This window comes from Martes martes, assembly GCF_963455335.1.
Source record: "Martes martes genome assembly, chromosome: 13".
Lineage (NCBI taxonomy): Eukaryota > Metazoa > Chordata > Mammalia > Carnivora > Mustelidae > Martes > Martes martes.
The window spans coordinates 62,781,918-62,808,243 of NC_137901.1; the positions used below are offsets into that span (position 1 = coordinate 62,781,918).

The 26,326-nt window shown below is 43.9% G+C and overlaps 1 protein-coding gene across 3 annotated transcripts in view; it reads left to right on the top strand.

Annotated features, from left to right (window-relative positions):
* Nucleotides 1-26,326, top strand: part of HIRA (histone cell cycle regulator) — an 82,227-nt gene that overhangs the window by 1,187 nt on the left and 54,714 nt on the right. For all 3 annotated transcript variants that reach the window (XM_080822036.1, XM_080822035.1, XM_080822037.1), the window contains exons 2-5: nt 16,283-16,345; nt 18,420-18,530; nt 19,768-19,858; nt 21,201-21,295. In XM_080822036.1, coding sequence (XP_080678162.1) covers nt 16,283-16,345; nt 18,420-18,530; nt 19,768-19,858; nt 21,201-21,295 — 360 coding nt within the window. The remainder of the gene's footprint in view (nt 1-16,282; nt 16,346-18,419; nt 18,531-19,767; nt 19,859-21,200; nt 21,296-26,326) is intronic.

Sequence of the window (26,326 nt, forward strand, 5' to 3'; positions counted from 1 at the left end):
GTGTTCTTTCAGTCAGAAGTATTTTCTCCTTCTGTCTTCTTATATGACCTCTCTCTCATTTTTCAGGGTCCAGATGAGGTCACCTTTTTTGTTGTTGTTGACATTCCTCCTGTTTTATTCCACTAGATGTGCCCAATCCCTGTGTGTGTACTTTCCATATGCTCTCTCAGGGCAGGGGACTGCCACATTCCCCTCTGTATTCCCTACCACATTCAGCAGTACCTTCTCACAAAGGGTATATGGTAAACATTGGTTGCAACAGGTAAGCTGAGGTTTCCGTAATTTACAAAGACACAACTAGACTTACTATGCATGAAAGCAAAAGTGGTGAACTTTAGTTGGATTTTTCCAAGTGCTGATCTCCAAGAGCATTCCCTGATGTGTAGTTTGTAGATCTTTCCCTGGAGAATTGGGCAAATGTTCAGTGATTATAAATTATGGTGCTCGTGAGTCAGGAAGGGAAAAATTTTGCTGTGTAAGTGAAGATCTAAAGGAATTTTTGTTTTAAAATGCTTTGTCTGGATTATTTATTTATTTATTTTTAAAAGATTTTATTTATTTATTTACGTATTTATTTGACAGAGAGATCACAAGTAGGCAGAGAGGCCGGCAGAGGGAGAGGAGGAAGCAGGTTCCCTGCTGAGCAGAGGCCTGATACGGGGCTCCATCCCAGGACCCTGAGATCATGACCTGAGCCGAAGGCAGAGGCTTAACACACTGAGCCACCCAGGTGTCCCTGAATCATTTTTTAAAAGATTTATTTATTTTATTTAGAGCAGGAGTTAGGGCAAGCTGGGGTAGGTGGGCAGCCAGAGGGAGAGAGGATCCTCCAGCAGACTCCCTGCTGAGCACAGAGCCCAAGAAGGGGCTTGATCCCAGGACCCCAAAATCACCCCATAGATCAATTTTTGTGTACTATCTACCCTTCTTTAGTCTTTCTTCTATCTCTTGACATATAATTTCTAACTCTGTGATAATAGGACACAAGTTTTATGCTATGTAAGCATTAAGTGTGTCAAGATGCTTAAGCGATTATCTAGGTACAAATGAGCGAGAGTCTGCAATCAGGCCAGCAGCCAAACATTCCAACCTGGCAGAGTGGACAGAGCACTGAGCCCTGGCCTCTTGTTGCTGCAGTCTCTCCCTCCATGGTCCTAGAATGGAATAGGATGATAATTTGCTCTGGTTTCTTCACAGTACAGTTGTGATCTCTGGTTGCAAAGGTAGACACAAAAATGCTCCCCAGGCTATAAAGTGCTTTAGAAATCTAAGAGGTAGTAATAAAAAAAATTGAAACTCTGGCAGGATAGGAGTTAACTTTCCTTTCTTTTAAAATCTCCTGAAATTGGTCTGTCTCTTCAAGTGTTCAGAAGGACTGTCAGGGTAAATTACCACTGTCCTGAAGGACATGATAATAATCTGGATCACTACTGAGTTGTCTTTTAAAGACTGGTAAATAGTGGGAGCTGTTGGGAGCAGGGGCTGCTTAGCCAGAAACCAGAGTTGTGGGTGGTGGCCAGTAAAATCATGCTTACTTTGGACTAACAAACCCAAAAGACCATGGTGCTGTGGAGAGTGCATCATTGCACTTCCTGGCTTCCTGACTCTGCATTCATATCTCCTGACTCGTTCTGTGGCTTGAATATACTTTTTCTGGTATCTGGGAGTCCAAAGAGGGAAGGAGCAGAGAGCCCAGTATTTTCCCTGTGGTAGCAGTGTCCATTCAGTCATAGTGGAGAGGACAGCTAGAATAAAGCAGGTTAAAGGCAAAGGAAGAAATATCTGTTGGGATGTAAGCATACTTTCAGTCTCCATTTTCCTGGCTAATAATAGTGGTAAGACCTTTCCTCTAAGGAAGGGTTTCTCAACGTTAGCGCTATTGACATTTTGAACCACCTAATTGTTGTGGGGACCATACTGTGTGTTGTAGGATGTTAGCATCCCTGGCCTTAACCCATCGGGATATCAGTACCACCACCCACACACACTGTGTCACAGCTGTGACAACCAAATAGACCATCATAGTAATGGACTCCAGGTCTGCTGCATCGTCCATCAGAGGGTCCTGCATAGAGGGGCACTCAGTGAATTCATCCATTCAACAAATATTGAGTACAGATTGTGTGCCAGGGGCTGAGTGCTGGAAATATACCAGTGAACCAAATGTAGCAGAGCCCCCGTGGCCAGAATCAGCCCCAGTTGAGAATCACTGCTCTAAGGTGATCCCGTAAGTTAACAAATTTTGAATTTGTTGTATCACAGTGAAATGAGCCTTGAACATGGAATCAAACTGGATTCAAGATGCTATCATATATTAGCTGTAAATTCTTAGGCTTGTGATTCCACTTCTAGGTAAAGTTGAGGAAATATAAAGATTTGTTCCTGTGTTTTCACCCTGTACCCAAATATAAGAAGGCTATCTGAAGATATACAATAAGAGCTGATAATATTTATCATGTATATGGAAGTATGTGCCAGCCACTGTTAACACGTACACCTATTTTACTCTGTGTTCTTAGATACAATATTTCTTATATATTTGATTTTATTTTGGGCTTGGAGTTTCTTTTCTAAGTTAGGTTATAGCCACATATTGGTCAGAAAGTGGATGATTGGGTTTTTGGTTGTAGAAAAATGTAATTTATATGTTTAGAAAACTTCACTGAGACTCGTGGTTCTTCCCATCCCCGGGCCTTTGCTCCTGAGAGTTTCTGGAAGTCTTCACTCCTGGGCAGTGTTCATGCTCAGCTCTTCATGGAAGCCCATTCTAACCAAAAGAGACAGAACTGAAAGAATTCTTGTCCTCCCTTGGCCTCTGGCTCACACTTTGATGGCATTGTTGTATAAAGGCATTTGGCAAATTTTCGGTACTGGGGTAATTTGTCAGTTAATCACATTTGCTTTATGATGTGTGTTTTTCCTCCTGCCCTATAATTGGATTATATTTTCCCCTACCCTGTGTCCTTCCAGAAGGGATTTCAAGACATCGTTCTGAGACGTACACCGATGAAAATAAATAAGTACTCTTGAAGGGGAAATGCAGGCAGGGTGGTAGAATAATGAAGTCAGCAGCGGGTGTGGAAAGGCCCTGCACAGCTGCTAGAGGGGCACTGCAGACCTATCTCTGAGAACAGGCTGGGAGGATCCTAATAGTGATATTTTATGATTGCAGTGGTCATTAAGATAAGCCTTGCAGTGTGTCTACATCAAGGGTTCTCAAACTGGCCAATGTCTGGAAACACATTTTGTTTTCACAACTGAAGGGGGCCACTACTGGCAGCTAGTAGGTAAAGGGCAGGACTGCTGCTGAACACTGCAGCACATGGGACATCCCCTCACAATAAAGAATCATCTGACCCAAAAGGCCAGTGGTGCTGAGGTTGAGAAACCCTGCTGTATGTAAGAACATCTTTATCGTTATTTGCCTTTTCATTTATTTGTCTCATGGTTCCAACTAGATTATAAACTTCTTGAGGACGAGAATTAGTGCTGTTTATTTGGGAGTCAGATAGTCTTGTTCTTGAATCTCCGTGCTCTGCTGCTCACCAAATATGTGTTACAGGAGGTTTGTTTTTCTTTTTAATCTCATTTCCTGATTTGTTAAATGAAGCCAGTAATACCTGCTGCATCTGCTACCTTTGAAGGCTCAGGGAATCTGAGCTCTCTCCATGCTGTCTCTCACTGAGTGAGGCCTGAAGACAGTAGGTTGATTGTAAAAAAATAATAATAACAACCAGAATGCGTCTGAAGATTCAGAAGAAAACGGGTGGGATTTTGCCTTAGATAATACACATGTGGATCTTTCACTTATTTATGGACAAAACTTTGAACCCTTTTGGAGAGAAGGTCTGTGCTGATCATAGGTAAATAAAGCTACCCTTTTGTGTGTAGGTGGGAGAGGACCTATAGACCACATTCTAGAATACAGGGCAGGTGGAAACCAGGGCTACACAAGTGAGCCAGTATAGCCCTAGGGATAAGTGTCTGGTTTGTGGGTGTACTCTGGGGCTGAGCCTTGATGGGAAGTGGATTGTGGTAGTAGAGAAGGTGCTGCCACTGTGGAAGTGTGTGAAGCAAGGGCCTAGGGAGGGTTGGGAGCATTTTAGGAAAGGGAGTAGATGATACAAACAGCAGGTGTTTTAGAACACCTCTGGCAAAAGGAAAACCCATTTAGGTCAAAACTTGTTGTTTTTGATATTAACCCAGCTAGGACAGACCAACTCACAGGGACGTTGCCCCGGTCAGAGCCACCGTAATGAGGGACAGATAGAAGAGGCAGTGAGCCTCATTTGAGGGCCAGGAATAGACCATCATAGGAATGGACTCCAGGTCTGCTGCATCGTCTGTCAGATCAGAGGGTCCTGCATAGAAAGGCACTCAGTGAATTCATCCATTCAACAAATAATGAGTACAGATTGTGTGCCAGGGGCTGAATGCTAGAAATGTAGCAGTGAACGAAGTAGCATAGCAGGATCTTTTGAGGAGCAGCATGTGATGCATTCAAGCCAGTAAGACTGGGAGAGCTGTCTGCTGGGGGTGTCCTGTCCAAGCGGACAGGGAGATGGAGGAAGGAAGAATTATTGGGGAGTGCTGGAAGCAGGGCCAGACAGGAAGAAGTTGAGCTGTAGTGCAGTGCAGCAGAAGCTGCTGCCCACCCTGTCAGGGGCTCTGCAGCTAGTCCTTATGAGTTTCCCGGAATTGGGGTGAAGAACCAGGGCTTTCTAATGCCACATCTACAATCATTGGGTGCAGGCTGTCCTGGGGAGGGGACCTGACCTTAGTCAAAGCAGTTCTTCCACTAAGGGTAGGTCCTCTGTGGAGAAGACCTCAGCTGGAAGTTTACACAGGCTGCCAACACTCCCACAGTTGGGGGCAGGAGCTTCATTCCTGGAGGGAGGGGAACTGGCCTGGTACCACAGCATCCGTGACAGGCGTGGTGGAGGTGAGGAAGGCAGCTGTCTGAGGGAGGAGCATTACAGGCAGAGAGAACAGCCAGAACTTGCCTGGCGGGTTTGAGGAATAGTACCAATATCTTGTGATTGGAGTGAGGCTGGAGCAGCAGATGGGCAAGAGCACTAAGCGGTGAGGCTGGAGAGAGCTGTGGACGGACTGGGAGGACCTTTTGGCTGCTGGACTTCTGTTCCTAGTGCCACGTGAGCAGAGGAGTAATGGTGTTCTGATGTGACTGCTAAAGATCTTCCTGACTTCTGCACTGGGACTAGGATGGGTTTGGGGGCAAGGGAGAGAGCTGGGAGACCCATTAAAAGGCAGTCACAGTGATCCAGGTAAGAGATGACTGGTTTGGACCAGGGTGGTGATGGAGGTAATAGTGCTGATGAGAAATGACTGGGCTCTATGTGAGTGTACACATATTATTTTTTTAGATGTAACTTACATATGTTATTTTATACAATAATTGTATATTATAATTACATAAAAATATGTAAATTATAGACATATTTAAGTATAATTTACATAGCAAAATGCACAGTTTGTATACAATTTAATGAATTTCAGCAAACAGATACACTCTCTTATTGATTCCCAACTCAAAATACAACCGTTTGCACCTCTCTAGGAAGTGTGAGTTACAGACATACTGTGAAGGTAGAGTCACCAGGGTAGAATGTGGGGTATAAGATGGGGTGGCTCCCAGGTGAAGGGCAGGGTTGTTGTCCACTGAGATCAGCAAGAGAATAGAGTAGACGGAGCAGAAGAGCCAGGATTCAATTAGACGAAGTTGCCTAAATGAGGCCATCACACAGGGCTTCCCCCAGTGTCCCATTTGATAAATGGCTTCTTCACCTTCTCCCTTTTGAAAACACTAGAACTCCATGCTAGAGCTATTGTTAAGGAATAGGACAAACATCTACATTTTGGCCAGAGACAATTGCCATATATAATTATACTAGGATACATCTGTCTAATGGTGTATGAGTGGATCTGGATAATGGAGCATTTTGTGATTAGGAACTTAAAATTATTTCTCATATTATAGGAATACCTGTTCAATTTAGGGAAAATTAGAAAATGCTAAAACTTTCTTTATATGGCCTTTGAGACCATTTGGAAAAAAATAAATGGATAACTTGGTGCTTTTAAAAACACACACACACATTTTGTTTAGTGTACATACCACAATGTAAAAGTATCTACATTCTTTAAGACCTTAGCCAAATCCCTAATACCGTAGCACATTCAGTGTTTTTATTGTATAGCCTCCCTTCAGACTTCACATTGCACATATAACTGGAATAGGTAAAATGTTGCTTTGTATTTTCTACTTAAATAAGACTCTAGGTTATTTTCTCCACCCCCCCCTTTTTAAATTGAGGTATAATACATAGCATTAATGTTTCAAGTGTACAACATAATGATTCCATATTTGTATATATCACAAAATAATCACCATAGTAAGTCTAGTTAACATCTGTCACTGTACATAGTTACAGATTTTCTTTTTCTTGAGAGGAAAGCTTTTAAAATTTACTCTCAGCAACTTTCAAGTATGGGATACAGTATTATTAACTGTAGTGTTATTTTCTTAATTGTTAAACAGCTAACAGATTCCCTGCCCCCATAGAAATGTTTTTAATTGCTCTTAGTTTTTGAGTGGAGCTGTATAGAAGAGATGATGATGTTTGGAGAAATCCATTTTGCAGATAACTTTTAAAGAATATCTCTGTTCTGTAAAAGTAAAGGGGAAGAGACGCCAGGGTGGCTTAGTCATTTAAGCTGTTGCCTTCGGCTCAGGTCATGATCCCGGGGTTCTGGGATCAAGTCCCATGTTGGGCTCTTTGCTCAGCGGAGAGCCTGCTTCTCTCTCTGCCTCTTTCTGCCACTCTGCCTGCTTGTGATCTCTCTCCCTCTCTCTCCCTCTGACAAATAAATAAATAAAATCTTTTTTTTTTTTTAAAGTATGAAGAGGGCACCTGGGTGGCTCAGTGGGTTAAAGCCTCTGCCTTCAGCTCAGGTCATGATCCCAGGGTCTTGGGATCGAGCCCCGCATCAGGCTCTCTGCTCAGCAGGGAGCCTGCTTCCTCCTCTCTCTCTGCCTACTTGTGATCTCTGTCAAATGAATAAATAAAATATTTTTTTTTTAAAAAGTATGAAGAAATAGTGACTGTTACCAAAACTTTCTAGGTTACACATGGGCAAATGCTGCAAGAGAAGTGATTAAGATTCATAAATGATATACCTGTGGCTTTCTTTTACTTTAGTTTGTGGCAGCACACACATGCACATACACGCACGCACACACAGAACAAAACAAAACAAAATGGTTGCATGATTGCTACAGCTTCCTTCCTGTGCTGTGTTTTGTATCTCTTAGCCACCTTATATCTATGAGATGTCATCCTGGTAGGGCTTGCTTAAGGAGACGGGAGAAGTTTTTGTGGTTGAAAGTGGTAGAGATAACAGCAGCAGATGGCTTTGTGAGCAGGCCAGGGCCATGCCTCCCACTTGCAGGTGTTTGGTGACATCTGAGTCCTCACTTCAGGAGATGAGGAGCCTGCCTTTCAAAAATTGGGATCCTAGTGACACTGAAGGTGTTTTGAATTTTGGGTCTCTGCTGCAGTCTTTCTCCAGCCATTAATAATAAGTATTTATTGAGTGCCTACTGTTTGCCAAGCCACAGCTCTAGGTACCATGGTGACTCTGTGACTAAAACAGGCAAAAATTCCTGAGCTCCTGGAGTTTACATTCTGGTGGTTGGGGTAGACAGACATGCAGTAAAGGAAATTATACAGGGTGTAAGAAATTGCTAAGAAAAAAAAGTAGATGAGAATTAGGATTGGTTGTGCCAAGTTGAGGAAGTAGTACTTTCAGGTAGGGTTGTTAGGGCAGGCCTCAATGAGGGCGACATTTGAGCAAAGACTAAAAGGAGGTAAGAAAGGAATGTGTATCTGGGAAGGAACCAGTGCAAGGCACAGGATGGAAACACTCCTGTGCAGTCTAGGAACAGAGGGGAGGCCAGGGCATGGGGCCAGTGTTTAGGGGAGGAGGCAGAAAATGAGGCCAGAAAAGTTATGGGGAGTGGGGCTTTTATGTTGGGTCTCTTGGCTTTTCCTGTCCCCGGTATGATCTTTGCTGATGGGGAGACGATGGGTAGAGCAGGTTTAGGCCAGAAGATCAGGAGTTCCGCTGTAAAGAAATTGAAGGTGAAATGTCTGCAGATGGCTGGATAGAGAAGTGAGCTGCTCATTAGAGTGCTTAGGTGCAGATCTCTCCAGAGAGATGGCTAGCTGTAGATTTGCATGTTATCACCTGCATAAGGAGTCAGTTTTATAGACAGCCACTGATGTTTTGATATTTGCTTTTATTTTATATTACTATACAGAGACATAGTTAGACCATGTATATGTGTGTAGTTATTTATTTATTATTGAGATAGTTGTAGATTACCGCATAGTAGAATGAAACAATACTAAGAGATTCTTTGTACTCTTTTCCCAGTTTCTCCCACTGGTAACATTTTGTAAAACAGCAACATAATATCACATTGACATTGATATTGAAACAATCCATCTGTCTTACTCAGACTTCTCCACTTGTATTTATACTCATTTGTGTTTGGGTAGGTGTTTAGGGTTTGTTTGAGTTTTGGGGGTTTTTGTTTGGTTGGTTGGTTTTAGATTTTATTTATTTGGGAGAGCAGGAAAAGGAGCAGTGGTCTCGTGCTGAGCGCAGAGCCTGACACAGGGCTCAATCAGAGGATCCTAAGATCAGGACCTAAGCCAAAATCAAGAGTCAGTGGCTTAACTGACTGAGCCACACAGGCGCCCCCCCTGGTGTTAAGTTCTATACAATTTTTCACTTGTATAGGTTCATGTATCCACCACCGTAGTCAAGACACCGAGCAGTTCTGATTAATCCTTTTATAACCCTTCCACACCTCTGTACCTTATAGATAGGTAGGTAGGTAGATAGATTGGTAGGTGAGTAGAGTTAAATAGATATATATAGATAGATTGGTTAGGTTTGGTTTTAGTTAGCATTCTTTTAAGTTTTTAAGTTTTTTAAGTTATGTTAAAATATACAAATACACAAAATTTACCATCTTAACCGTCTCTCAAGTGTATAAATCAGGAGTGTTATGAGTGTATCAGTGTACTGAGAACTCACTATTGTGGAACCAGTCTCCAGAACTTAGTCATTTTGTGAATCTAAACTATGTACACCTTAAGCAACAACTCTTCATTCTCCCTACTGCCAGCTCCTGGCAACCACCACTCTACTTTCTGTCTATAAATTTGACTGCTCTACAGACCTCATTTAAGTGGCATCATGTATCATTTGTGACTAGCTTATGTTAATTACAACATTTTCAGGGTTCATCCATGTTGTAGAATGCATCAGAATCTCTTTCCTTTTCAAGGCTGAATGATATTCTGTTGTATATATTATATATATACCACAGTTTGCTTATCCATGCAACTGTCAGTGGACACTTACATTGCTTCTACTCTTGGCTGTTGTGACTAATGCTGCTATAACACTGGTGTACAATATCTCTTCAAGACCCTGCTTTCAGTTCTTTTGGATATATACCTGGAAGTGGAATTTATGGACCACGGGTAATTCTGTTTTTCATTTTTTTAAGACATGCCCATACTGTTTTTGATAGCAGCTGTGACATTTTACCCTCCCACCAGTGGTGCACAAGATTCCATTTTCTCCGCATCTTTACCAGCACTTGTTACTCTCTCTCTCTCTCTAATGGTAGCCGACCTAACAGATGTAAGGTGATAATCTCATTCTGGTTTTGATTTGCATTTTTGTGGTAGCTAATGGTGTTGAGCATCTTTTTACATGCTTGTTGGCCATTTGTATATCTTCTTTGGAGAAATGTCTGTTCAAGTCCTTTGCCTGTTTTTGAATGGGTTTTTTCCTGTTTTCTGTCATTGAGTTTTAGGAGTTCTCTGTGTTTCTGAATATTAAAATCTCATCATATATATGATTTACAAATATTTTCTTTTTTATGGGTTGCCTTTTTATTCTGTTGGTAGTGCCCTTTGATGGGCAAAAGTTTTTAATTTTTAAGAAGTACACTTTGTCTATTTTTTCCTCTTAATGCTTGTGTCTTTGGTATCATGTCTAAGAAACCATTGCCAAATCCACTGTCATTAAACTTTCCCCCATGTTCTCTTGAGTTTATAATGTTAGGTTTTACATTTGCATCCTTGATCCATTTTGAGTTAAATCCTTATATGGCATAATGCTCTAGCTTCGTTCTTTTTGCATGCGGATGTTCATTTTTTCCAGCACCATTTGTTGACGAAACTGTTCTTTTCCCATGGACTGGTCTTGGCGCCCTTGTCAGAAATCACTTGACCACATGTGCAAGGGTTTATTTCTGTGCTCTCTATTCTGCTATGCTGGTCTATATGTCTATCTTATGCCAGTACACACTGTTTTGATTACTGTAGTTTTGTAGTTAGTTTTGAGATCAGGAAGTGTAAGATTTCAACTTTGTTATTTTCCAAGATTCTTTTAGCTATTCAGGGTCCCATGAGATTCCATAAGAATTTATAGGATGGGTTTTTCTATTTCTGCAAAAAATGTCATTGCTGGTTTTTGTTTTGTTTTGTTTTGTTTCAAGTGAACTCTACCCCCAACACAGTGCTGGAACTCAGAACCCTGAGATCAAGATTTGCACGCTTGGTACCGACTGAGCCAGCCAAGCATCCCTCTCACTGCAGTTTTGATAGGGATTGCATTAAATCTGTAGAGCTTTAGATATTGTTGACATCTTAACAATGTTGTTTTCCAGTTTATGAAGACAAGATTTTTTTCTTTTATTTGTGTCTTTAATTTCTTTCAGCGCTGTTTTCTAGTCTTCAGTGTACAAGTCTTTAGCCCTCTTGGTTACGTTTATTATTTCTAAGTATTTTTTTATTCTATTTTAAATGGAATTGTTTTCTTGGTTTCTTTTTTAGATTTTTCACTTGATGTACAGAAATGCAACTAATGTTTGCTGATTTTGTGTCACTCAGTCTTTCTAAATTTATCCTGTGGACTCTTCAAGGTTTTCTGCATAGAAGATCATGCCCTTTGCACCCACCTTATATTTTAGTATTCTTTTGTAATTTTTTTCACTTAATAAATGTTTCAAACATTTACCCATGTTTCATTTTTTGTTACAAATTCACCAACATTTGTTAAAACCAAGTATTAATGGGCTGTATAGGATAAGCGTTTCCAGGAACAATGTACAGTGGGCAAAGGGCTCAGCTTCTCCTAAGCTTCCATTCCAGCAGTATGTACTCACAGATGTTCCAGTTGGATCTGCCCAGTGAGCTTTCAGAGCATAAAGACTCAAATACAGGAGCACAAACCAAAGATCTGAAGGTCACTGAGAGTGCCAGCCATTCTTGTTTGGGCCCTCCCTGCTTCTCTTTGGCCAGTGCTCTCTGTTTAGACTAAGTTCCACATTTGGGCCTCCTCCAGGAGTCTTTTCCCCAGATGCCAGGGAGGAGAATGCTGTCTGACCACGCCCTGTCAAAACTCAGCTTCTGTACCTTACTTTTTATTCCTGCCAGAGGGAGAGCATTCATGCTGCAGTTGTCAGATCACCCCCAGGCAGGGAATGTGGCCAACTATCACAGTTCTGGGGAGAGAGTGACAGGAGGGTGCTCTGTGTGGTCTGAGGAGGGGTGCAAGAAACTGTCCAAGAGGGGTCACCTGGAAGCAGATCCCCAAGGAGAATGGGCTTTGGTAGGTGTGCAGGGAAAACATGCCACTATCATTCAGAGGATGTGAAATTGCCTGGTGGCTCTAGGGCCCAGGGAGTGGTTTAATTTCTCTTTGCCTCTGTTTAAAAAAAAAAAATTAAGATTTTATTTATTTTTTTGACAGAGAGAGAACAGAAGCAGAGGAAGGGTCAGAGGGAGAGGGAGAAGCAGGCTCCCCATTGAGCAGGAAGCCTGATGCAGCCCTCGATCCCAGGACCCTGAGATCGTGACTTGAGCCACCCAGGCACCCCTTGTCTTTGTTTTTGTACAAAGAAAGATGGAATGCAGGAAACAGTTAGGAATTCATCTTTAACATTGTGCCACAGGAAAAGTTCTCTAACTAGTCAGGCCATAGATCCTTTTCCTCTACTCTGCCTCAAAGAGCCCTTTAGAAAAAGGAGGTCTGTTCCCACTGCGGGTATGTGAACCACTGTATTCCTTAGCCTGAAGAGTCTAGTGCTGGAAAGAAGTAGGGAGCCAATACCATGCTGTGGCTTTGTGTAGGTATACTACCATATTTCATCAACTCTGTGGTGCACCTCTGTAGAAGGAAACATGGTGCCCATTACCCCAGTCACACCTTTCACCAAAGCACATTGTGATCTCAGAAATGTTCACATGTGAAATGTGTGCATCTTCGAAGCAATGTGGCACAGCATCTTAATCTCTCTGAGAAAGTACTTGTAAGGGTCACTGTGACTTCCACACCATTCAGATTGGAAAACTGGTATTTGGAGGCGTTCAGTAACTTACTCAAGGCTGCATAGTTGTTGAGTGGCATGGCTAAGAATTCTTCCCAGGCATGTTCATTGTTCACACCCAGGCCTGTTCCCAGCCCTTGTTTCTGCCTTCTGGAGCCTTGAGGCCCCCTCTGGTCTTAACAAAAGCCCATGCTCCACGCAGCTATGTGGAGCTGAAATGTGAATCTGACCTTAGCATTCCCTTGCTTCAGAGGTAGCTGTAGAGGAAGGTCTGAGTTCCTTAGCGGTGTCTTGCTAGGCCCTACCCGTCTTGAGGGGGCATATAACACAATGTCTCACTTACGGAAATGAAAAGCCCTCCTGTAGCCAGGTGCATGCTCCCCACTGATGGATGGCCTTCTCAAGACTCTAGCTGAGTCAGCTAGAACTTTTCTGGTGAAAATGACAAATATGTAGCTCCAGTTGCCCTAGGCAGGAAACTGAATGAATTAATATAACAAATTACCCCTAACCTTGCTGGCTTAAAATAATAGCTATTTTATTATTTGTTTGTGATTGTGAAACCTGGCCAGGCTCAGCAGGGACAGCTCATCTTAGTTCTGCACTGAATCTGCTGGGATGGCTGGAGCAGTTTGGGGCCAGAACAGTTCACTCTGGGTCCTGTTTCAGGGCTCTCATTCTCACTGTTGTCTGGATTCTTTGACCCTTTGACCCTGGATTCTTTGGCCAGCTTGGGGGGGGTCTCAGCACAGTGGCCTTAGGGTACTTGGACTTCTTACATGGCAACCACCTGATCACTGGAGCCAGACAAATGCCACAGGGCTCTGGCTTCCTCCAGAGGGCAAAAGTTGAACTGCTGGACCTTCTTTAGGCTTAATCTCAGAACTGGAGCAGCGTCACTTCAGTCACATTCTCTTAGTTAAAAGAGATCATAGAGTCAATCCAAATTCAAGGAAAGGGAAGCATGCAAGGGCAGGAGTCCTGAGAGATGTGTTTCACCAGAGCCTAGCCAGGTAGCAGTCTCCCCAGGCCTTGGGACTGAGGTGTCCAGGGTGATCGAAGCTCAGTATAGCAAGTCCAAGGCCACATCCAGGTCATCAGGACCAGTTGCACATGTGTGCATAGCTCTCACTCTCCCTCTGACTCCCTACTTCACCTTTCACCTGTGGGCTTTGAATCACTTCCCTCCAGGCAGTGTCATCAAAGGCCTCCCAGCATGTCCAGGCATGTCCCTTCCCAGCTTCATCTGAAGGGGCAGCACATTACATACTTAAAGCTGAGCATCCAGTGTGCCCCCTCAAGCTGCATGACCTTGGGCAACTTCCCTAAGTTTTGTGCCTCGGTTTCCCCCTGTCAAATGAGGATGTCAGAACGATCCATTTCACCGGGTGGTGTGAGATTTAGAGAATACCCAGGACTGTGCTGCCTGCATGGCTTGAGGGGCCACATCAGATGCTTAGTAGAGTGTGTCATGGACTGGGAAGGAGAGCTCCACAGGGCTTGCCTCTCCCGGAAGGTGTAGCTGGCTGGCACCTACAGGGACTGGCCCAATTCATTCTCAGCACTAGACGCCATGGTCTGCACAGCTCAAGGCTGAGCCCATAGCCCTAATTGTCCTTTCTTTTTTCTTGAGGCTTCCCTGTCAGGCACTTGTCATGGCCCAGGTGGTCAAGAAACCCACCTTCTTGCTACTGCTTCCCTCCTAGGTCCTCAGCCTCTGGGAAGGTATGGCACATTCTCAGCAGCAGTGTGTCAGGCTCTCTGGCTTGACACACGAGACAACCACCTGACCCAGCAAGGGCGTGGTGTGCCAGTGTAGGTCTGAGTGCATAGGCACAGGAAAACCAGTGTTAACACTTCCAGTCTTTCTTACCCGTATTCTCAGTCCCTACCTTCTTTTTACCTACTGTACACAGTTTTCTGGATTCTTCTCTTGAAGGTGAAATTAGGGTCTAATTTCTATTAGAAATTCTAATTTCTAAATTAGGGCTAATTAGGGTCTGCCCATCTGGACTGTGGAAGAGTAGCAATAGCTCTCTCTCCTCGGGTCCTTGTAAGTGCACTCCACTGCTGGTTCTGGCTCCTTCCAAGCTATATAGAGTGCCAGGCTGTGTTGGGGCTTGTCTTGGGAATCCTTGGAGTGAACGCTCAGGGCAGACCAGGGCTGAATTTCCCATATGTTTGTGCTCCAGGAAGGCAATCAGTAGCAGCTTGGCTAAACTTGACCTGTCACTGTAGAGCTCTGGCTCTTAGGTGTGGACCTGGAGGTGACTGAGGGTCTGGGGAACCTGGCTAGAGCTGCCAGCATGGCAGGGTCCTGCTGTAGCAGCCTTTGTTGTTTTGTTGTTTTGAATTTCAGTAAGTAGTAGAGATGAAATAGTATGTGATGCGATTTCCGACTTTGCTTGGGCTTCTGCTTGTTCTCTGAGACAAAATAGGGCACTTGCATTTGGGACACCTGCTTGCTAGTGTCCTTACACAGCTGTTTCACCCTACTGTGTAATGACAGGAAGGAGAGTACATTTCTCCTTGTCTGTGGAAGCTCAGGCTCAGTTTGCCTGTTAGGGGTATGGCTCTGTGGAAGAAGATAAAGTGAGCTGTCTATTCCTTGGGGCCTATGCTAGCCATTACCTTTTTGGGTACCAATATTTGATTTTCCGTATTTGCACAGTAACCCTGGCAAGACTTTCAGCTGTTAGGCACCACTGCCTGTCCCTGCCCCACCCTGCCCTGTCTCCACTTGCCATCATGTGATTCTAGAGCTCATAGCCCTCCTTTTGTTGTCCATGCCAACTCCTCTTAGGTAGTGGAGACAGAGCATCCTCAACCAAGAGACTCCTTGGCAACAGCACCTTGTCTGTATTAGCAATTGCTGATGTTCGGTCTATTGTCATACATCTGATTTGTCACTGAATAAATGTTACTGAGCCACCACTCATCAGGCCTTTGCTAGAAGCTGAGGATATGGTGATAAACTTGACAACAATTGACATGCCACTCTTAGCATGGAAGCAGACTGGTTAGCCCGACAAATGCCACAGGGACAAGGCCCCAGCAACACTTCAGTCTGCTGGGTTTCAAGCTGTCATGACGCCTTACCAGTCTGGTCCACCAAGCTAGCCACAGAGCTTCATGGGCCCTTGGTGTGGGTCTGCACCCTGTGGGGAATCCAGGAGCTAGTAGCTACAGTTCTTCCCCCTGGAGGGACTGAGCATCCAGTTGGACAGGGCACATCCTATGAAGGAAGTTCAGCCATAGGAGAGACCAAGAAAGCTGACTCTCCATAGACTTTGATGCAACACATATATATAGGAGGGCTTTTGGAAGCAGAAGGATGAGGGAAGTGGTAACTGTGTTCTTGGTCAGCTACTGGTCCTGCCCAGCTGTCAGCAAGGCAGAAAGGCCAGGGTTCTTATGTCTGCCAGCCAAGTGCAGGTCCATGGGATGGAGAGGTAGCTGAAGATGTAGCTCTGTAACTCAGAGCTGCTGTCATAAACAGCTCATAGCTTTAACAAATGTGTGTCCCCAGAATGTGGCCAGTTACTGTCTATTGGACCTCTGTGCAAACGCTCAAGCAATCTATGGACTCAGTTCTAATGATAGAATGCTTTGTTCCCCCTTTGAGACTCAGCTATTTAATGTCACTTGGAGAGTCTTCCAGCAGTTTCTACTTTAACTAAAACTGTTAGAAGGAATTTATCGGCAGCCTATTATTTTTTTCCCAGGAGCAGCAATTAGAGATATTACTCAAATAACCACTGTTTCAAAAATTTTGACTTTGTTGCTATTCTTCAGTGAATACAAGCCAAGATAGATGTTGTGTGTTTTTTTTTCCTTTGTTTGCAGGAAAGCCAATTTTTTCAGTTGATATTCACCCTGACGGGACCAAGTTCGCAACTGGAGGACAAGGTATGTTCACAGAGTAACAGAAGGAGCACGCACGGTCCTGACACCTTGCTCTGCTTCTCCTGGTTGCCCACTGAGCTGAAGATAGAATACTTTCTTTTTTCAGTATGGATATAACTCCATTTAAAATGTACAGTTATAATCTGTTATTTCAAAACCCCTTTTTTTTTTTTTTTGCTCTAGTGTGCTTGCTCCATATAAATATTTCGGTAGTGGGTGTATCTTTTTAATTCCTATTCATTGGGTTAATATTCAGATCATTTTGCATCCCCAAATCCCAGCTTATTGAAGGTGGCAAGTGGCAGGTGGTCCCATGGATAGATCCCCAGCCCCTGACGCCAAGGTTGGGTCCTCATCTTCGTTCTGGCAGTACTTTCTCATCTGAAAAAGGGGAAGAAGTGGTTAAACTAAAACTACGGAGTTAGTCATGTAGTTATGAGGCCTTTTCTGGGCTCAGAGGAATTCAGCTAAGTTAGAGAAGAAGTATGCTGTGGGCAAGTAAAAATGCCTGCGCCATTTGAAAATATGGCCCATAGTATTATTAGCGTGCTTCATCAGTGTTACAGTGTCACAGTAAGAGTGCTGCTTGGAAAGATAGTCATTTTTCAGGCCAGGACACCAAGATGTATATATGGTGGAACAAGGTGGCATTCCCACAGATCTCAGCCCCTGACAGCTTCACTGTAGAGCAGCGTCTTCCTCTGGCCAAGGCCTTCCTGGACAGTGCCTGAAGAGTGCCTCTGTGAGTTCCAGGCCCTTGGATCAGGTGCTACAGGGTGGGTTGTCTCTGAGCTTCCTGCTGCAGGGGTATGCAGGGGACCCTTGATCTCCTTCCAGCACATTACGGACTGTACCTGGAAGGTACACACTGACGTCATCTATGACTACTGGACTAAGTTGGGGGACAGGGTTTTTTTCCTCATCCATAAGAAGAGACATACCTTCCTACCCTTCTCAGTATGTAGTATGGTCAAGAAGAGCTGTTTAGGAAATATTTTTATATACTGGCCAATAGGCAGTTTCAGGTATGCCTTATGATAATTCTGACACGTCCATTTGTAGGCATTTATTGGTGTTTCTTCCTCTGTAATAGTTAAATGAGGGGCCAGACTTTCATCAGTTATCAGTAGGTGGAAAGCTTAGAAAGAAAAATCATTGCAAAAGAAAAGAAAGATCATTGCCAAAATGCACAGATAATTTTTTTTATTTTTTTAAAAGATTTCTATTTTATTTATTTGACAAACAGAGATCACAAGTAGGCAGAAAGGCAGGCAGAGAGAGAGGAAAGGAAGCAGGCTCCCTGCCGAGCAAAGAGCCCGATGCGGCGCTTGATCCCAGGACCCTGGGATCATGAACTGAGCCAAAGGCAGAGGCTTTAACCTGCTGAACCACCCAGGCACCCCCATAGATAAATTTTTTAGCCGGGTTTTATATCACCTTATGATCCAAGATCCCTAAATGCCCTCTTTTGGTTGATCTCCCATCTGTAGGTGACAGCAAAGGGCAGATAAGAAGATAATGAGCCTTTTTTCCTGTATACAGGGCACATTTCATTCAGATGTGGGTCTCAAAGCATCCAGTCAGCTCTAAGAGCCGCCCTCGACTCCAGGCAGCACCTGAAAAGGGATCAAAGTACTGGCAGGAATGTGCTGTTGCCCTTGGTTGCTAGGGTTCCCGTGCATAAACCTGAAAGGGTCCTGGGACATCAGTTTTTCCAGCTCTTCTACTTACAGATGAGGAGTCTGGTTCATGGGCAGGGATGAGGACCTTCTAGGGGCTCCTGAGGGATCTGTTGTAGAGGACAGACTAGAGCTCAGTCCCCTCCTGATTTCTAGTCCAGAGTTCTTTTCAAAGTCAGGTTGGCTTCCCCCTACTACTAAATCCATATGCTTTTTGACCCCCTTCAGCACTTAATCTTTCTTCATTTCTTTTCTGTAACTTAAATTAATGATGCAAATTTAGTCTCCTCCAATCTAGTCCATTATGATTTATGAAAGCTAAGTGAAGACTGTGTCTCAGAGTTAATATCAAATTTCTACTTCTTGCACATTGAATTTTTTCTGCTCCTTCATTCCAGGACAGGATTCTGGGAAGGTTGTGATCTGGAATATGTCTCCAGTCCTCCAGGAGGATGACGAGAAGGATGAAAATATTCCCAAGATGCTTTGCCAGATGGACAATCACTTAGGTATTACAGAGTGGCCCTTTGCAGGCTTTGCGTGTTGGCAGAGTGCCCAAGGTTAGCACATGTGTTTGTAATTAGAAAGATAAGGCCCCGTGCGGCGGTAACTCCCCTCGGCCTGCTGTCTGAAGGCACAGATGTTGGCTGCACACCTGGGTGAGTTATTCGGCAGAAGACTCGGCCCGCCCACAGAACCATCTTTGGACAGTCTGCAGGTACCTCTGGTGATTTCCTGCTCATGAGTCGTTACTGCCTGATTCCATGGGGCTTTGGGGCCAGCAACCTGGAAGCAGTAGGGTTCTGGGGAAGGGTGTATTAAAGACAACTCACCAAAATGTCTCAGATTGCCACAGTGTCACTCTGAGGCCCTCTGCCAGGATCCTTTTGATGGCCGGACAGTGTTGTGGTTTCCTTTCCTATATTTAGTGCCTTAGTTTCCTGCTTCTGAGCATCAGGGTGACTGTATCTGGCTCTGGTTTCCAACCTAGCTGCCTTCCCTGAGATGCTCCATTAACAGCTATGACCCCTTCCTTAGCTCTGTGTGTTCTTGCTCTCCCAACGTCCCTCAGTGCCCTCTGACTTGGAGCACAAATCACTCGCAGGCCATGTGTGGGCTACAACTTGGATAGTGTCCCTTGTATTGCAGGGTTCCCAAAGGCCGAGCTGTGAGTGCTCCCAGATGCTCTCACCCATCAGGGGCCCAGGAGGCATTTCTGCTGGTCTTAATTTATAAGTGCAGAGCCAGTCAACCTGCAGTGCTGACAAGTTTGGAAAATCCAAATTTAAAAAGGCCACAGATGGGATGAAGTCAGAGTTTTATGCTCTAACAAGCTGCTCCCCTGAAAGTTTTGGGAAGGGCATCTCAGCCTTTTTAGTACATGCCCTCATTTCAAGAATTCTCCCTGCTCAGGAACACATCTCATCATAAGATAGCCCTTTTGAAATAGAGATTTAGTTACAAGTTTTCATGGAAATCCACCTCCTGTTGATTGTTTCATCCAGCACTAACACTTCTCAGGTTATATAGACTTCCCCTCGCCAAACTCTGTCCTGATCATTTGTTATTACAGTACAAGTAGGATAGTATTTAATCTGGATTGTTCTTCTGGGACTCACCCACAGTGGATGCCTTGAATAGTTGAGAGAATAGGTTTTATAAACCCTTTGCATCTTGCCAGACTCTGCATAAAGCAAATGGGCATGACTATTGGATTTTCATCACCCTATTTTTTTTTCTTCCCAGCATGTGTGAACTGTGTGCGGTGGTCAAACAGTGGGATGTATTTAGCTTCTGGGGGAGATGACAAACTGATTATGGTGTGGAAGCGGGCTACGTAAGCATCATTTTCCTTTCTTCACATTTTATTTTTAGAAGCTTCTTTGCTGGTCTTAATCACAGTCACCTTTCCCCATTCTGACACTGAAGTCCTTAGAGCTCCAAACTTCCTGAGTAGCAGGAAGCACACATAGGCCTGGAGCCACTGGGGCCTGACTAGGGCTTTGAGAAGCCACCCACCTGCCTAGAGACCTGCTCAGTCGCCCCCTCCCAGGGCTGCAGCGTTTCCATCTGAAAAGGAATATTCCTTTCCATTGCTGACATTGGTAACTTTGTTTGTTTTGCTCTTCAGATGAAATTTCCCAACATACAGAATAGGTTAAAGTCAAAGTGCTCTGATGGAATGTGGGGGAGGGGGTGGTATCTGGAGCCTGCCCTCTTTGCCACTCACCTCATTCTCTGTCAGCCCCACCCTGGGACTCTAAGGAGCCCCCTTTGAAAGTGCCTGCTCTGTACCCATAATGAACTAACTATCACATAGAAAACTTTTTCTTTAAACCTAGGCAGAGTGTCTCGGGGTGGGTCCTGGGACTCTGTTCCATAACCAGCTCCCCAGGTGACTCTGGGAGCTAGTCAGACTAGGGAACCAGACCCTACCCCACTGCTTAGCCAGAGTGGCCCTTTGGCCGTGGCCATGAGAGCAGAGGCGTGCTATCTCCTTTGGCCCACTCAGTGAGCTCCTTCTGTGAGTTGGTAAAGAGTTCTGTGGGAGCAGAGTGTGTTAACAGAGGCTCTGTGCATCAGTGGTGTCAGCACCACCTCCATGGGGACCTACCCAGCTGCTTGCATGGCAAGCAGTTAGTACCCGGGCTTTGACTGCTTTGCAAGAGAGCTTTAAAAAGACTGTTGGCTTTGCTGCTTTAGTCAATATAAATAATGAATTTAGTAGATAATTTGGGAATCTGAAAAAGTATGTGAAAATCACCATCCAAAGAAAGCCATGATTAATATTTTGGTATTTTTCATGTGTGTCTTTCTGATCCATTTTCCATGCATAAATGATATCGATATTACATGTATTTTTTTTCTTTACATAGTGGTATCTTCATATTGTATAGGATGTCCTGTAGCCTGCTTCTTTCATTTAATTATATTTGGTGAACATTTCCCCATACAGTGGATAGTCTCTTACCACAAGATTTTGATGGCTATTTGTATTTCATTAAGTGCATGGAACATAACTTACCTAATCAGTCCCTTTTGTTCAACAATTTGATGCTTTTTAGCCATTGTCTGGTTTTGCTTTGTTCTGTCTGCCATGATAAGCCATGCTGCAGTGACATCTCTGTGCCGTGCCTCGAGTATGCTTGGAGTGGCTTTCTGACTCCTCTTTCACACAGGTACATCGGCCCCAGCACCGTGTTCGGCTCCAGTGGTAAGCTTGCCAATGTGGAGCAGTGGCGATGTGTCTCTATCCTCCGGAGTCACTCAGGCGGTGAGTGGGGCTGCCTTTTGGGATGGGCAGCCCTGGCAGCTGTCTGCAGTCAGCAGCAGCACCTCCATGGCCTGGTGGACTGTTTTGGTCCATATAGCAGCCTTGCGTCTGGGCCATCCCTCCCCATCACCATTGGTCACACCCTGCCTGTCCCTCAAGGTCTGTGCAGTCACTGTCCCCACTGCCTGCCTCCAGCTGCATTCAGTGCCCCCACTCCTGCCCTCATTGGGTATATGTTTATATCTTCAATGTAGAACTCCCCACGTTCTGCTGTTTATCCTGGTGAACTGAATCACTACCTTCATCAATGGATCACTAAGTCCGTAAGCACACTTTCTTTATTCCGCAGAAACCAGCACACATGAAAAGGGGCCCGATGAAAAGTTTTTTACCTGACCTTGAGTATATTTGAAAAGTGTTTAATGGACTTGAAATGGAAAGGGACACATTTTACAAATTTGAACTGAAGAAGAGGAATGTCATTCAAAAGTAATCAAAAGCCATGTGCTGTACATTCAGATGCCAGGGTGCTAGAGTGATTATACCTTGGAAAGCCTGTGGTCTAGCCCAAGAATGGCCTGAAGCATTTCCCAGACGGGGAAAGCAGAAGCTGGAAAGGCCTGGTGCACATGGTGGGACAGCAGCATTTCACCACAGCTGGATCTTTACATACAAGGCAGGGAGCAGTACAGAGTGGAGCTGGCTAAGTGTCAGGGGCCAGGTCATAGAAGGTTTGTGTTCCCTGTTAATGAAGGTGGCCTTTATTGTGGAAGAGATAGGGAGCCTTTAAAAGATTTGAAGTGTAAGAGGGAGATCATTCTGATAAGTATGTAGAAAAGGAGCTTGTTTCAGTGGTTCAGATGAAAACTGTAAGGGTCTGAACCAGGCCTGGGATAATTGGGATGGAGGGGGAGACTGACTTGGGAAATTCTTAGGACAAAGCAGGGGAGGGATGAAGGAGATTTCTAGCTGGTGCCTGCATAGCCGGTGGTGTCCTCTCTCAGACTATATCGATAGTGGGCTTATGATGATAGACACCAATTCAGTGTGGGATGTGCTGAGTCTGGGGAGTGGGGGCAGGGAAGAATGTCACAAGATTTGGAATTGAGCCTGGAGCTCTGGGGAAGATGGGGCAAGAGTGGTTTGGAAGGCATCAGCTGTAATCCACTGACAGTATATGCTCTGCAAATACTCTACACACACTTTAAAGGTGAACAGACCCACCTCTTAGCGACCATAGATTAATTCCACACTTTTGAAAGCTGGCAGAGTAGTATTGTATACTTGTTGATAACCATAAAAATGTGTAACTTAACCTTGCTTATTCACAGTTACTCAAAGCAGAGTCTAATTGGACTCCTCTGGAACTTGGAGAAAGTGTCCATGCAGGTGTTCAGGTGTGGGGTGGGGCCTCAGTGAGGCCTTTGTTGGGTTCCCTACCCTGAGACTTGGGCTGAACCATAACTTCAACTTCTCTCCATACTCACCATCCCAGGGTTCTCCTTTACCAGGAAGTAGGGTTGCCCACTTTCAGCAGGGACACGCATTCCTTATTCAGTGGTCCTGATAGCAGTTATGGGCAGAACTCTTAAAGAAGAAAAATCAGTGAAAAAGCAAAAATAAATAAATAAATAGAAAGCACTGGGTCTTTGAAAGCAAAGTGTGAAAAACATATATTTTGGCATATTTAATTGGGGAGTGAGGGTAGGAAGAAAAAAACCTAGAAGAAATTAGAGGTCATGGGGCTAGAAAAACAACCTAGAGGAAAAAGTTACCCACAGAGTACAACATAATATTTATTAAACTAAAAAAAAAATGCTAAGAGAAGTAAAATTTTCTAGAAAATAAAAATTTTCAGAATTGATACCATAAGGTTAGGAAAACTTAAAGTAGTAACCAATGAAAAAATTGGAGTCCTCATAAATGCTTCCTGTTCCTAAGTTTTGTTTTTGTTTTTGTTTTTGTTTTAAAGATTTTATTTATTCACTTGACAGACAGAGATCACAAGTAGACAGAGAGGCAGGCAGAGAGAGAGGAGAAAGCAGGCTCTCCACGGAGCGGAGAGCCCGATGCGGGGCTCGATCCCAGGACCCTGGGATCATGACCCGAGCTGAAGGCAGAGGCTTTAACCCACTGAGCCACCCAGGCGCCCCCTAAGTTATTTTTTGATTTGTTGATGATTTTTTTTTCAAGTTTTTAAGAAAAATTATTCCAGGTTGTAGAAATATTTATTCCTTTTTTTTTTTTAAGAATTTTTTAGGTACTTTATTCTTCTTAAGATTTTATTTATTTATTTGTTGGGGGGAGAGAGACAGAGAGAGAGAAAGCACAAGCAGGAGGAGTGGGAAGCAGAGGGAAATATAGGCTCCCTGATGCAGGAAGCCTGATGTGGGACTTGATCCCAGGACCCTGAGATCATGACCTGAGTTGAAGGCATACCCCTAACCAACCGAGTCACTCAGGCGCCCCTAGAAATATTTATTCTTCAAAGGAAGCTGTCACCCTGGGTTTCTAAAAACCTAAAAAAAAACCAGTAAAACAAAAGCTTAGACAAATGTGAAAAAAAGAAAAACCAGAAACATAATGCTTATGAATTTGATAACTTGAAAACACTAATTCATTTTGATGAAATATGATTTATAATGGAAGAATTTTGTGTATTACTATAACAACATACTAGGAGGTTAAATGAGAAAAGACTCTTGGAACGTCTGGTTGGCTCAGTGGTAGAGCATATGACTCAGTCTCAGGGTCCTGAGTTCAAACCCCAAGTTGAACATGGAGCCTACTTTAAAAAACAAAAACAAAAACAATCATCTAAGGAGGTGTTCTGAAAGGGATATTAGATAATTTAGCATCAATTTGTAATAAAAATATTTTTTAAATAGCCATAGGAAGCTATTTCCTTAACATGAAATGTCTTTTTCCAACCAATGGCAAATATCGTAGCACGCAGCTATTAGAACTTAAAAAGCATTGAAAAGCACCTAGAGCTAATAATGAGTCATTGAGTTGGTTTCATATAAGAAAACTTTAAATTATTTACCTTTCACTAGTAATAGCCAATTAGAATATCTAATGATACAAAGAGAACTCTTATACAGCAGGAAGAAAATTTGTAAATATTCAGGAATACTTTTACCAAGAAATGTGTGAGATCTGTAAGTCTTAAAACACAAACCTTTTTTGAGAGAGCTAAAATGGCTACTTCATAAGTGGAAAGATCGAAAAAAATAAAGACACTATTTTTTTCCCCAAATTCATTTAACAAATATTTATTGAGCACTTGCCATGTTCTGGCTGCTGTTCTACTTCTACCCTCAGGAAGTTTACATTCTTATAAGAGAGACAGACAACTAGTCACATCAGCAACTAGAAGATAAGTGCCGAGAAGCAAAATGAGATGGGTTTTCCAGGAGGCCTCACTGAGAAGGTGACATCCAACAGGAGACCAGGTGGAGGTGAGGGGACCACTGAGTACACATCCAAAGAGCCTTCCAGGCTAAAGGAATAGCTAGGACACAGCCACTGTGAGGGGCTCTTCTCTGAGTAAGATGGGAAGGCTCAGTAGGATTTTGAGTAGAGGAGTGAGGAGGCCTGTGGCAGCTGCATGGACTACAGGCAGCACTGAAGAGATCACTGAGGAGGCTGCTGGCATAATCTCAGTGGACCTGGGTCATAGCAGTGGAGTTCAGGAGGAGGGATGGTCAGATGGAGAGTTCCTGGTGGATGGGATATGGGGTGTGAGATAAGCAAAGGAAATCAGGACAGTTTACCAGACTGTGGTCTGGAGGGTGTCAAGAATGCATTTGCCATTACCTGATGGCAGGTGTGTAGGTGGGACAGACATATTTGCTGAGGGAAATGTTTAGGAATTGACTTTGGGGCATGTTCAGTTTGCATTGCCTAACAGGGGTGTAAGTAGCCCTGCTGCATAGGCATTTTGATATGTGAGAGTTGAGTATAGAGGACAAGTGTATGTGGGACTGGAGGCCAAGGGTGGAAGCTGGGATGATGGAGTAATTTGGAGGTGATAAGGAACCAGTCAGTGAAAAGTGGCTGAGATGGAGAGGAGGCCAATTAAGATAGAGAGAACGTTTGAAGGAGAAGCAATCCAGCAGTGCATCCAATGTTGTCTTGAGGTCAGGTGAAGACTGAGGATACTGACCATTGGACTTGATGACATGGAGGCCACCCATGGCCTTGGCTAGTGCTGTTCAGGCTGGTGCAATTCAGTGGAAGCCTCATTAGAGGGTCCTCAAGAAAGACCCAAGGGAGGACAGAGCTAGACTGAACCAGGCTGGGTTTTGGGCACCTGTGAAAACACAGAAGAGTGGAGGGTATGGTAGACTGTAAGCCAAATAGGGAGACAGCAGAAGGCCCATAGCACCTGGAAGCTCTGTTGGAGTTGAGAGGGAGCCGGAAGCACCAGTTGATGGTAGGAGTATGGGAGGGTTGGCATTCAAACCAGGGAGGAATTACAGTGTGGTGTTTGGGAGAATCTCTGGGCATGACTGGGAATGAATGCCTGAGGTAGCAGAAGCCAAGGTTACTGGAGGAGGAAGCAGAGTTTAAGGATCCGGGAGCCTTGGGTATTAAACAGATCATCCTCCTAGAATCACCAAGAATGATGATGAGAGTATCCGGAATGACAGTGACCAGAAAACACTTCAAATGCAGGAGAGTCTCAGATATATGTAGATGTGCAAAGAGAAAGAGCGGGAATGGTATGGTCTGAAGACAGAAGCTCCAAAACTGGGGTTAAGGGAGAAAATTAGTGGAAAATTTGTCCATAAGTGGCTTTACCATGTAACTCAGCAGCGACTCCAAAGGGCACTTGGAAAGTAAGGAAGGTTACGGAAAAAATCATTCAAAGCTGCAGTGATTAAAATGTCATGAGTTTGGGGGCAAAACTAACAACATTGAAGTAGACTACATGTACCTAGGACCTTGGTGTATTATTGTGAAGGAGGCACCAATTATCGGTTATGGGAAGAAAGAATTGTTCCCCACTTGTGATAGAATAACCAT